At 37.0% G+C, this 13,929-nt stretch overlaps 1 protein-coding gene across 1 annotated transcript in view; it reads right to left on the reverse strand.

The window, feature by feature from the left end:
- ME1 (malic enzyme 1) overlaps positions 1-13,929 on the reverse strand; it is a 201,644-nt gene that overhangs the window by 17,107 nt on the left and 170,608 nt on the right. Inside the window, exon 10 of the mRNA XM_034991102.1 lies at positions 1,191-1,296. Within this exon, the coding sequence (XP_034846993.1) occupies positions 1,191-1,296 (106 nt within the window). The remainder of the gene's footprint in view (positions 1-1,190; positions 1,297-13,929) is intronic.

Here is a 13,929-nt window from a genome sequence, read left to right on the forward strand (position 1 = left end):
ATCTATAAGTATCTATATAAAAAATCACAGATATAACATTTGGCTCATAATACATTGCGTTAGTGACCCATTTACTAGGTAATTTAATTATAAACATATCAGGAAATTAAAATGTGCCTAATATTTATTATTTCTCTATAAACAATTCTATGAGTATATTCCAGTCTCTCAGGCTATAAAGTAATTATGTTTTATAAACCAGCGCTAATACTTAAGACAATCATCCAATTCAATTGTAAAATTGAAGTTATCACTCAATGAAAGAAACCTAACAGAAGAATAAAGCAATTAGCATAATGGAAATGGAAAAAAATCATATTCCTAATATATTTTGTTAAAAACAACAATAAAGGCTTATTGCAGCTTTTGTTATAGAGTATTTGCTTTTATTATGATTATCATAATTGTTCTCAATACTGTCATCTGTTTCACAAGAGCTTCTAGGTATGAAGTATAATACAAAGTAAGGACTAACATCATACAAAAATAAGGCATAAAGTTTTATAACTTCGACTGAGTTTTTTTAACCACGTTAAATTTATTGACTATATTAAAGATCATATGTGCACATGCACTGTGTAAGCTACTGTGTTAAGTGCTATGAGGATTATAAGTATGGTCCCTGTCTTCAAGGAGGGTCCAGTTAGTTCAGTGTTTCTCAACCTCTGGGATATTAACATTTTGGGTTGGATAATTGTTGTCAGGGGGAGGGCTTTCCTGTGCATTGTAGGATGTTGAGCAGCATTCTTAGTCTCTACCCACTAGATGTTAGTAGCCCTGAGCACCCTACCCCCGACCCCTCCAAAGTTGTGACAACCAAAAACATCTACAGACATTGCCAAATGTTTCTTTGGGGGCAAAGTCACTCCCATTTGACAACCACTGTCTATCTGGAGTTATTAAGCCTGGTGAAGAGTTGATTATGCCAAGGATCAAGAGGTTGACCGAGTTAGTAGAGGGGGACCCCCCACTTCAGCTGGCATCAGTAAAACTGAGAAGACAGTAAGTACTAAATTTATAAATCTAGGTGTCCATGGGGTACTGTTGATTCAGTAAACGTGTAATTGTGTTTGTGAATTCCAAAGGTTAAAATTTCAAAAAGTTAAATTATGCCTCAAAAATCAGTATGAAAATGAATCAGGCCAAAATGGGATTAGGGTAGGGTTTACTGGAAAGAGGGAGAAGTTTACCTATGAGGGCAGTTGGTTTTATTTCTCGAACAATGGCTTCTAGGTTCTTCATTTCTTCATGTTCATGGGCAAATTCCTCCTTCTCTTGTGTTAAGGCAGCTCGTCCCTGAGTAAAGCAAATAAAAAGAAATGTTAAATCTGCCAAACGTATGTGAGCCAAAGAAATTTCAGAATATTACACATATTACTGGTATTTTTGTTTAACATCTTCATGTATCATGTTTTACAGCTGTTCTTAAACTCTCTTCTCCAATTATTGGAGTATTCTTTCATTCAGTCTTTCAACAAATACTGTGCCTCAGACAATGTTCTAGGCAATGGGGATGTAACAGTGAACAAACTAAAGTCTTTCCCTTTCTTAACTATTATTTAATATTAAAAATTTTAATTCTACAGACATTTGTGAGAAACTGGCACTAATAAATAGCAATGCGAAATGTCATTTAAATATCATTTACAAAACATTATTTGTGTTAAATAACACTGTCTTAGAATGCAGAGCTGGCTTTAGCCACAGCACTTCCAAATTATGTACCATTGAGTAAAAATAGAACTTGATGCCATATTTATATCATAGTTTGATTTTCTTTTTTTTTTTATTAAAGATTTTATTTATTTATTTGAGAGGGAGAGAATGAGAGACAGAGAGCACGAGAGGGAAGAGGGCAGAGGGAGAAGCAGACCCCCTGCCAAGCAGGGAGCCCGATGTGGGACTCAATCCCGGGACTCCAGGATCATGACCTGAGCCGAAGGCAGTCGCTTAACCAACTGAGCCACCCAGGCGCCCCATAGTTTGATTTTCTGAACAAGAACTAGCTTTGTGTATTTTTATCTTAATGTTTTATGAATGTATCATGTATTATCTAGGAAACATCTAATTATAATTTTCTAGCTGCAAATTTTTAAGATTTTGACTTAAAATAATAAAGCACTGCCTAATATTATATCATACTTTAGGACTTACAAGTTGTTTTCATATATTTCATATGATCCCCTCAACAATTTTAAGAAGTAGGGCAACTATGGAGTGCCTGGGTGGCTCGGTCAGTTGAGCGTCAGACTCTCGATTTTGGCTCAAGTCATGATCTCAGGGTCGTGAGATGGAGCCCCTTCCAGGCTCTGAGCTCAGTGGGGAGTCTGCTTAAGAGTCTTTCCCTTTGCCACCCCTCCCACCCCAGTCCTGTCCCCGCCCTGCTCGCATGCACTTCTCTCTCTCTCTAAAATAAATAAGTCTTGAAGGAAAAAAAAAAAAAAGAAATAGGGCAACTAATTAGAGTCATTTTACATGAGGAGACAAGGCTCTGAGATGTTAAGGTACTTGCCCAAGGCAGATGCTGGAACTCAGTCTCTAATAATACAGCACAGACCTGGAGAAAAAGCTTTACAAATGGTATGTTTGTTTTGGTACATTTGTTTTTAAATGGTATATGTCAGATTGCTTATAAACTGTTACCCCTGAAGATGGTACAATTTTCTTGTTTTGAAAGGTTATTACCATTTTATTTCTGTTTTTAAAGATTTATTTATTTATTTTAGAGCGAGAGAGAGAGAGAGAGAGCAGGGGGAGGGGCAGACGGAGAGGGGGAGGGAGAAGCAGACTCCCTGCTGAGTGTGGAGCTCCATAGGGATCCCACAACCCTGAAATCAAAACCTGAGCCGAAATCAAGAGTTGGATGCTTAACAGACTAAGCACCCCTAGGCGCCCCTATTTCTGTTTTTAAAATACACGTGGAGTCTGCTTGGGATTTTTCCCTCTTCTTCTCTCTCCCCCTTTGACCCTCCCCCTGCTCGAGCTCACTCTCCCTCCCTAAAATAAATAAATTTTTAAAATCTTAAAAAAATAAATAAAGTACTTAGGATTATGCCAGGTTTTTCTTTCTTTGTGTGTGTGCCAGTTTTTAACAAGAGCTCAACATCAGTTGTAGTTGTAATTAAAATTATTGTAAAGAAGAAAAAAGTCATAATTGCAACAGTTATAATTTTGGTACGTTTCTTACAGTTATCATCATTAGTCATTTCTGAGTTCTACGAGGTTATTTATCTTACCTTTTCTTCTGAGACACTGTGAAAAATAATCTTAACACTAACTAGAAAAGATACCTGTATCCCCATGTTCACTGCAGCATTATTTACAATAGCCAAGACATGGAAGCAACCCCAGTGTCCATCAATAGATGAATGAATGGATACAAAAATACACACACACATATACACACGCACACAGAGAATACTATTCAGCCATAAAGAGTAATGAAGTCTTGCCATTTGCAACAACATGGATGGGCCTTGAGGGCATTATGCTAAATGAGATAAGTCAGACAGAGAAAGATAAATACCGTATGATTTTATTTATACGTAGAATCTAAAAAAAAAAAGGAAAAAAGAACCAAAAAACCCCTACAACCCTGAATTTATAGATACAGAGAACAGATCTGTGGTTGTCAGAGGGGAGGAGTGGTGGGGGGAGGGAGCAAAACGGGTGAAGGGGAGGTCAAAAGGTACGAACTTCCCGTTACAAAATAAGTCAGTCTTGGGGATATAATGTACGGCTTGGCAACTATAGTTAATACTGTACTGTATATCTGAAAGTTGCTAAGAGAATAGATCTTAAAAGTTATTACAAAAAAAAAAATTTCTAACCATATGTGATGACAGTGTTAACTCGAGTTACTGTGGTGATCAGTTTGCAATATACACAAATACTGAATCACTGTGTTGCATACCCAAAACTGGCACAAAATGATATGTCAATTATATATCAATAAAAAAATCTTACTTCATTCAGAATCAGATTTGAAGTTTACCATTTCACATTCACTTGAGAGAACATTCTAGTTTTCAGTAATATTCAATTGAATATAGTTAGGTCATATTCATCTTATTTATTAAGAAAAAGCCAAAAGCGTCATATGAATTCAGTTTCCAATTTTATCAGGAAGCATCAAATTGTTCAATAAAACCTATCTATCATCATAGGCTTTACAGAATTAGTTATAAGTCTAACAACAAATAGCTTATGCAAACCTAGACTGATTTCATGAGTTAAACACTAAATATTCTCAATTTTTTCTTTTGTATTTATGAGACAAGATTTTTTTTTAAATTGCCTTTTAATAATATAAAGAAATGTATGACAATACTGAAATCTTTACAACTCTCACCAAATTGAGGGGAAGGCCTACCTGGTGCCCCCATCCTCGTCTCTCTTAGCTTCTCAGCCAGAAAATCTATTTCACTTACATATCTCAATTACAGAGATTAATTCAACATTATCCTAGTACATAGACAAAGGCTAGGTTTAATGATAATTTATTAGTCACAAATGGAAAAAACAGAGCCACTTGGAGTACCTCAGAATTCCCTCCAAATATTTTGATAGTTCAGACTTTGATTCAGGCCCCAATTCCTCATCATCCATTTCCTGTGTCAATGTTGTTTGTGCTGTAACCTGACAGTTGCTTCCACAAAAGGCAGTTTATACTTTCCAAGCTCTCGTCTTTGGACTTGGGCATGTAATTTCTTTGGTCAACAAAATGTATGCTGAAATCAGAGTGTGCCAGTTCCAAGCTCAGGCCTTAAGAATAACTGGTGTTTCTGCTTATTCTCTTGTGCCTTTGCCATTGGGCTTTAAAAGTGCGTCACCTGGCTAGCCGGCTGGTCCAACGAGGATGAGAACCTTGTGAAAAAGACCTGGACCCAACCTGTGACTTAGAGCCACCCAGCCGACATCATCAGAGCTACTCTACCTAGCCCTCAGGGGTGTGAGAAATAAATTATTATTGTTGCAGGTCACTGAGATTTTGTGGCTTTTGATAACCCAGCAATAGCTGAGTGATACAGGGGATAATTTTAATTTTGATTATACATCCCATCATTTTTTTTTTTTACTCATTGTTCTTATCTGTTGCTTTGGGAATAAGAGGTTCCCTTTCCTGAAATGATTTAATGAAAGGAAAGCTTTTGCAATCTATCTGCTACCTCAGTGCTCTTATTACTACTTAGTTATTTGGCAAAAAAAAAAAATAATAATAATCTTGCATTACTGGAAAAGTAGGAAAAATTCTGGTCTTGGATAGGAATAAGAACTTGGAACCATTTGAGAGTTACAGTATTTAAATTATTTCTGAACTATTTCTGGAAGTCATATAAGCTAAAATTCATGACTATTTTTGTTCTCACAACAATGAAATTTCTAGGACAGGTACTAAATAAAGTTGCAGCTTGGGGAGACATACTTCCTGGGAATAATAACTTTTAGCTTCCAGCATTCTGAACTAAACACGGCATAGTTTTGGTTTGTTGCTCTTTCCCAAAAATGCATATACTCTGTTTCAAGTATAAAGGCAAGTATCATCTTCATTTCATATCTGAAAATAGCGCTCTATATGGCAAACACTACAGAACTCCAAATTGCTTTTGGCATGGTTCCTGCACACTTGAGGCTAAAGGGCTAAACTAGATTTTGCAGCCAGAGTTTCTACTTTCAACACAGCAATCACCAAGCTGAGGAACCCTTCATAGGATCTTGAGGGAGAAAATGCACATCACGAAGTAGTGGCCATATGGCTCTTCCCGAAGCTTGTGGTAGTGCTTTTTATTTATTTATTTGAGAGAGAGAGAGTGAGAGCAAGAAAGAGCACATGAGCAAGGGGGAGAGGGAGAAGCAGGCTCCCGCTGAGCAGGGAGCCCAACGTGGGGCTCCATCCCAAGGTCCTGAGATCATGACCTAAGCTGAAGGCAGACTTAGCTTAACGCACTGAGCCACCCAAGTGTCCCATGTGTCTAGTTCTTCTAAGGTTTAAAGATTTGCACTTCAGAATGTTTTTATGGACAAGGGAACTTTAATGTGTGCCATGTTCTCAAACAGAGAAAAAGATCTCAGGATAATTATTCAAACTACTCTAAACCAGCTAGAGTCACCTCAGCACAATGTTATGTAGTCTCGAGAGCTGCTGAGAAATGGATAACTCTTAGAGAAGACAACGTATCACAGGGTTTGCCTACTGGTCTTTTTGATTTTCCACCTGACAAAGTGTTAAGTATTATGCAAATATAATTCAATAAATTTACTATTGTATCTGAAAATGTCATATTACATTTTTTTAAAGATTTTATTTTTAAGTAATCTCTACATCCAATGTGGGGCTCAAACTTACAACCCCAAGATCAAAAGTCACATGTTCCACTGACTGAACCAGCCAGGCACCCCTTGAAAATGTCATATTAATTTTATGTCCAAATCCTGAAACCCTTTTCATGCTATGGTAGAGAATCCTAATTGTCCACCAATATTCATGCTCTCCTTTTTTAATTCTTTTTTTTAAGTTTTATTTTTGTAACCTCTACCCAGTGTGGGGCTCAAACTCATGACCCCAAGATCAAGAGTTGCATGCTATTCTGATTGATCCAGACAGAAACCTCGTGTTCTCCTGGGTTTTTTTAAATTATATTACATTATTGTGAAAATACAATATGAAATCTTAGATTTTTAGGTGTATAATCTCTCCTTTTTTTAAAAAAAAAAACTTTTTTTCATTCACTCCTTTTTAATACTAAGATTTTCCAGTTTGGGCCAATCACATTGCTACCCAGGTGGAAACTGTTTCTTAGACTCGTTGCATGAGACTATCTCTGGTCAAAAGGATGGAGTGGAAGTGATGTGTGTAACTTCAGACACAGCCACCTCCCCCACCATGCTCCGGCCAGCTCCCACCTTCTCCCCCCAGCTAGCTGGGACAGTGAGAACTGGAAAGCTTCTTTGTACCCCGGGACAGATGGATGCACAGATGCCTCTCTTCTGCCTACCTCTATACTATTAGGTGACAAAGAAATAAATTTTAACTTATTTAAGTTACCATATTTTGGGGTCTCCTTGTATAGCAATTTAACTTAAAATCTAACCAATCCATACCTTTAGGCTAGTAGTCTCTTCATTTCATATCTGAAAATAACACACACAGTCAGGAGGAAATTGCCTTGACAAACCCTTTTCTTCTGGGAAGGCCAATGACCAAAACATTAAAACCAAGAAATTGTCTATACATTTTTAAAGATTCAAGGCAATGTAAATTCTATCATTTCTCTATACTTAAACAATTGTTTTTTATTCCCAAATTCCTGCTTACTGCAATTTAATACAATTTCTTTTTGTTCAATTTTGTATCATTGCCCTTAAATAATCTTTTGTGTGGGGGGTGGTGCCTGGGTGGCTCAGTCGGTTTAGCATCTGACTCTTGGTTTCAGCTTTGGTCATGATCTCAGATCTCGTGATCGAGCCCATCAATGAACTCCGGCACTCAGCATGGAGTCTGCTCATCCCTTTCCCTTTGTTCCTTCCCCCCCTCCCCCGCTTGCACTCTCTCTTCTCCCTCTCTCTCTCTCAAATAAATAAGTAAAATCTTCTAAAAAAATAATATTTTGTGTATTTGAAAACAGATACTGAATCACACTGTCTCCTTTCCCAGGTGAGGAACCCCAATGTTTTTAATCTACTTTCCTACTTGAACCCATTTCTCTTCCCTATCATGGGTTAGTGGCTCAACCAAACTCTCAGATGCTCTTGTTCCCCTTTATATACCACAGAACTGAAAACTGCACTCCATCAAAGGAATAACCAATGTTGCATATGGTCAAGGAAGACCACACTTCCTAGATCTGGCTTTAAATGTTATACTACTGCATTCTAGTATCATGTTTTCTTCTTTAATAACAGTAAAATATAATCAGTCTTTCCTTGGGATTTACATTAAGTAGAAAGGAGAAACCCCACAGAAAGGATGGTGAGAGAAAAGAACATTTTTAAGATTTTCAGAATTATCAATAGAATAGGAATAGGAAATACTAAAAAAGAGGAAAATACGCCACTGCTTTATTTATTTTCTTAAGTGCTTAGGCTTGTCAAACAGTAAGATTCCACACAATCCATGGAAAAACAGCCTTGGCCCAAAGCATGAAGTAGAAGAATAAGGACCTCACAGTGAAGGCTTGCTGAAAGCATCTGGTGTTCCCGGTCTGAGAAAACAACCAGTTTTTGACCATTCAACTGCTGACAAACTACATGACAAGGCAAATACATCCAAACTGCTTCTGTAAGTTTAAAATAAATTCACATATAACCTCCATAAAAATGGAAATCTGTTCATTTTCATTAGATCACCAGGCAAGAAGTAGCCTCCCACGTGAGAAAATAAAACTGGCATAAAAGTCTTAGAAATGATTTCTTTTTAGCAGCTGAAATAACTGAATTCAACCTGGTACAACATGAACTGTGCTCCTGCAAAATGCAAACAAAAGAAGGGGGTCTTGTCTATTTATATTGAATGTGGACCTGCAAATCCATGATGTAAACTGAGTTTAGAAGACACTGAGTAAGCTGAAAGTGACGGACATGATTCCCATTCTTAATTCAATAATTCAAAGTATTTTCCTGAGAACTGTGTCTCCGATTATCCAAAACTATAAATTTTAAAAAATTTTAAATGTAGGGGCATCTGGATGGCTCAGTTGGTTAAGAGTTTGCCTTTGGCTCGGGTCATGATCCCAGGGTCCTGGGATCGAGCTCCACATTGGCTCCTTGCTCAGCGGGAGCCTGCTTCTCCCTCACCCTCTGCCCCTCCCCCAGCTTGTACTCCCCCCCCCCCATTCTGTCAAATAAATAAAATCTTCAAAAAAATAAAATTTTAAATGTATTTTACAATTTTGTCCACACAATTGATTGCTGTCAATATACAATTAATTTGTGATAAATTTTGTTGGCTAGGGACATGAATAAATCACTAGTAGCAGAATGCATTCTAATAGCCAACAGCAAATAAATTTATGTTACTCCTGATAACTATTCATGATATTCAGAAAAGTAAATAAAAGCTCCCGAGTGAGACACAGAAAATGCCATCTACAAATGCTGGAGACAGAATATGGGACTAAGGCTCAGGATCACAGTCCCCAGGCTCTTCCCTTTACTCATGACCTAGGGCATGTCCTTTGAGACTTCCATGGATGTTGACTTCTCCATCTATTGAAACAGTCTGGATTAGTGAGGATGACAGTGTGATGAAAGTGAGCCAGATCTGAACTTTCCAAAGCTAACTGAGCACCAGACTCACCTCAGGAAAGAGAGATTCCTGAGCCCTGCTTTCAGATATTCTAATTCAAGTCCAGGAGGAGGCTCTGGAATCTGGGCATATTTTTTTTAAAGTCTCCCAAGTGACTAGGATGATTACCAGTTTGAGAATCACTGCACCAAACAATTTATCAGATTTCTACTAGATGCATTTTAAAAAGATACATGGTATGTTTTCAAAAACATATAAAATGATTTTTCTTTTACTAAAGAAGAGAAGTTTCATAATAACAAATTATTAATCACAGATTTCTAGTACTGCTTTTTTTGACTGACAACTTTAAATATAATGAAAAATATTTAATGTGGTTTAAATCCCCTATATTTCCTGGAACGAGAAGCAAATCACAAAGAAAATGGATACATATTGTGTGAAAGGCAAAGATGTATGCTTTCAGCATGAACACTTTACTTTCTGAATCACAGCAACAGCGTGGGTAGCTCCCAGCCAACCGAAGCCAGATCTTGACCAGAAGACATCCACCCAGTAAGAAACATAGATTACACACAGCCTCTCCCCCAAAGGATTGATTCTTGCTGGAGACTTAGGAAGGCCAGGAATCATGAAATGGAATACTAGCACTACCGAAAGCCTCTACTTGCCAAAAACAGAATAATCAAAAGATAAAAATAAAGGTCTCTCTGGTAATTTCTATACCATTTTCAAAGTCTATCTGAAGATCTGGTTTAGATGAATAAACTACTGGAATGTGACCTCTAGATCGGCAACATTAAGGCGAATGCCCACACCCTCATGAAGACGTTCAGTTTTCTGCACCAATGGCTCATTTTCCTACTTCTTGCAAAATCTAATTGGGAATCCACATTCTTTACACTACTCCTATCAGTTGGACATGGTATAGAAGACTTCTTTTCTGTTCATTCCCGCTTCCAGAATCCCTTACTGAAATGCTTTTTGCCTTCCTTTGGCAAAGTGCACATAGGCATTTCTTATCAAAGAAATCCCAAATCCTGTGTGTTTCTCTTTTTTTTAAGAGTCTTTAATTATACCAAATGTATCACAGATAGCTGAGAATTTCTTTTGAGTGTTATTATTTCCTCAATCTCCCCAATCCCCTTATTTTGTGCTGATTCTTAGGAGAGGACAGAAGATACGGCTAGCCATACTGAATTACCACCTTTTTCAAAAGCACAGATGTTTTGGTACTGGTGGAGAGGATAGGTGGCAAAGACCATCGAGATTTGGGGTTAGCACTTCATGACCCAGAACAGGTATAAAAAATTAACTATGGATTGTTTTGATAAATATTTATTCTTTCCCACACACAGGCACTAGAAGACCTCTTCCACAAGTGCTTTTGTTTGCCTTCTCTTGGAATCCACGCCTGCTTGGACATTTTGCCCCATGGCACTGGCCCAGTTCTGCTGTCAGGTCATTAGTTCATCAGAGATGAATCGGGCCCCTCTCTGCGTCTATAGACAGGGCCCTCCTTGCGGATACCAATGCATTTCACTGTCAGAATAATTATCATCTGGTCTGATGATGATGGAACTCCATTATCTAGGCAACCACACAGTATACTTTTTAGTTTTTGGTTTTATGCCTTTAAAAAGTGAAGGAGTTTGGTATATTTTTCTGTATTATAAACAATTACATGACAAGTTAGTAAAGTTAATAAAATGATTCTTACTGGTTCTCAGGAGAGGTTGTGAAAGTACAAAGGATAAAGAACAACAAACAAAAAGTTATGAAAATTTGAAAGCAAGATTATATTAATTTACTAGTTATCCTCAGACTTATTAGTTCCGCAACAAAAATCAACATAATTCTGACTTTTTAAAAACTTGAAAAAAAAAGTGATTAATTGAAGCTTCATGTTTCTTTTATATTAAATAGTGCACAAGCTGTTAAATATATAACAACGTTTTAAAATGTAACTTTATCTTGGCAAGCAGAATATATGCAGTTCTTTATTTTGGCAAGTAAAAGACATGAGGTAAGAATGACTGATTAGGTCTAGGCAACAAACTTCACAGTTATTCCAAGTATTGTAATCCATGGAATTTGGAGTCTCAGTTCAGTAAGTCTACACTAAAATTATTTGAGATGCTAAAATCTGTATATTTTTATAAAGATTTCACATAAAAATGTCATTAGAAATCACAAAAGAAATCCATAGTCACAGGCTTTCACTTTTTAAGATATTTACATGTATTACATCCCTAAATACAATGCAATTTGTATAGCTTTTTCCATGGCTCCAACTTTTTACATGCAGATATTCCCGAAATCTCTATCTCCAGGAGCCCAGACCCTTATCCTGAGCATCAGTCTTGTACCTCTGATTGCCAAGGGGACCTCTCCATGAGATGTGCAAAGGTACCTTAAACTTGCTATGTCCAAACTGGATCGCGTTATCTTTGTCTTAAACTTGGTCTGTTCGTTATTCCTTTTCAACAGTAATGGCCACATCATTTTCCAGACACCCAAGGAGTCCTGCTAGATTCCTGCCTGTACTCTACCCTTCTCCTCCTTCCATATTTAGTGGTTACTAAGCATGCCAATCCTATTTGCTAAACATCTACTGAATCAATGTCTTTCACTCACCCCCCATAATCACTGATTTCAGGCATCAATTAATTTTTATCTGTATTACTACAACAGCTTTGTAACCAGTTTCCTTTACTCAGTTACACCTCATTTCAATCCATCCTCCACAATGCCTAGATTGACAAGACACAAACCTCCTCTGTATAAGTTTCTTCAATTGCTCATTGTCAGGATTTAGAAGAGCCTTCTGCTTCCTTTCAAATCTAATCCCTAAATACCTCTTATAGTGAAATATTTCCTTTTGCAAATGCTGTTCTTCTGCCTGGAAGACCGTTCATCAATCAATTCATTTATTAACAAAAATATTTACTGTCAATTATGTGCTAGACACTATGTAGAGCTCAATCCCATGGCCCAGAGATCATGACCCACGCCGAAATCGAGAGTCAGCTACTTAACTACCTGAATCACCCAGGCAACAATGCAACTCAATTTTTAAAATAAAATAGTAACATATAACATGGTCTTTTCCTTTTTTCATCTAACATTACATTGTTAACCCTTTAATGTTATTTATTGGTCTTTAAAAAAAAAACCTTAAGACTGCATATTCTATTCATCTGGCTACTCCACAATTATTTCACAATCATCCTTTATTTAGGTAAACACAACATATTACTTTTTTTTTCTTCAGCTAAGACAGCAGAAGACAGCATATTACTATTATAATGGCTGTATAATAAAACATATCACTATTCTAAGTAATGCTGTGATAACATCCTTAAACCTAAAACACTGTGGCACAAAAACAGACACATAGATCATTGGAACCGAATAGTTTGCTGTCAATCTCCGACAAAGCAGGAAAGAATACCCAATGGGAAAAAGAGTCTCTTCAATAAATAGTGTTGGGAAAACTGGACAGCAACATGCAAAAGAATGAAACTGGACCACTTCCTTATACTATACACAAAAATAAATTCAAAATGGATTACAGACCTAAATGTGAGACAGGAAACCATTAAAATCCTAAGGGAGAACATAGGTAGTAACTTCTCTGACATTGGCTATAGCAACCTCTTATTAGATATGTCTCCTGAGGCAAGGGAAACAAAAGCAATAATGAACTATTGGGACTACATCAAAATAAAAAGCTTCTGCACAGCAAAGGAAATAAACAATGAAACTAAAAGGCAACAAAATGGGAGAAAATGTTTGCAAATGGCATATCTGATAAAGGGTTAGTATCCAAAATACATAAAAAAATTTATAAAACTCAACACCCCAAAAATGAATAATCCAACTTAAAAAATGGGCAGAAGACATGAATAAGCATTTTTTCAAAGAAGACATATAGATGGGCCTACAGACACATGAAAAGATGCTCAATATCACTCATCCCCAGGGAAATGCAAATCAAAACTACAATGAGATATCACCTCACACCTGTCAGAATGGCTAAAGTCAACAACACAAGAAACAACAGGTGTTGGCGAGGATGTGGAGAAAATGGGACACTCTTGCACTATCGGTGGGAATGCAGACTGGTGGAGCCACTCTGGAAAACAGTATGGAGGTTCCTCAAAAAGTTAAAAATAGAACTACCTTATGATCCAGCAATTGCACTACTAGGTATTTACCCAAAGAATACAAAAATACTAATTTGAAGGAATACATACATACACCCTGATGTTTATAGAAGCATTATCTACAATAGCCAAATTACGGAAACAGCCCAACTGTCCACTGACTGATGAATGGATAAAAAAAAGATGTGGCATCCGTGTGTGTGTGTGTGTGTGTGTGTATTCATATATATATCTGGATGAGATGTGCAAAGGTACCTTAAACTTGCTATATCCAAACTGGATTGCATTATCTTTCTCCTAAACTTGGTCTGTTCGTTATTCCTTTCCTACACTAATGGCCACATCATTTATCCAGACACCCAAGGAGTCCTGCTAGATTCCTGCCTGTACTCTACCCTACTCCTCTTATATGTATGTATGCATAATGGAATATGACTCAGCCATAAAAAAGAATGAAATCTTGCCATTTGCAACAACATGGATGGAGCTAGAGTATTATGCTAAGTGAAATACTAA

This window comes from Mirounga leonina, unplaced genomic scaffold (genome assembly GCF_011800145.1).
Source record: "Mirounga leonina isolate KUSES-001 unplaced genomic scaffold, KU_Mleo_1.0 Mir_53, whole genome shotgun sequence".
Classification (NCBI taxonomy): Eukaryota; Metazoa; Chordata; class Mammalia; order Carnivora; family Phocidae; genus Mirounga; species Mirounga leonina.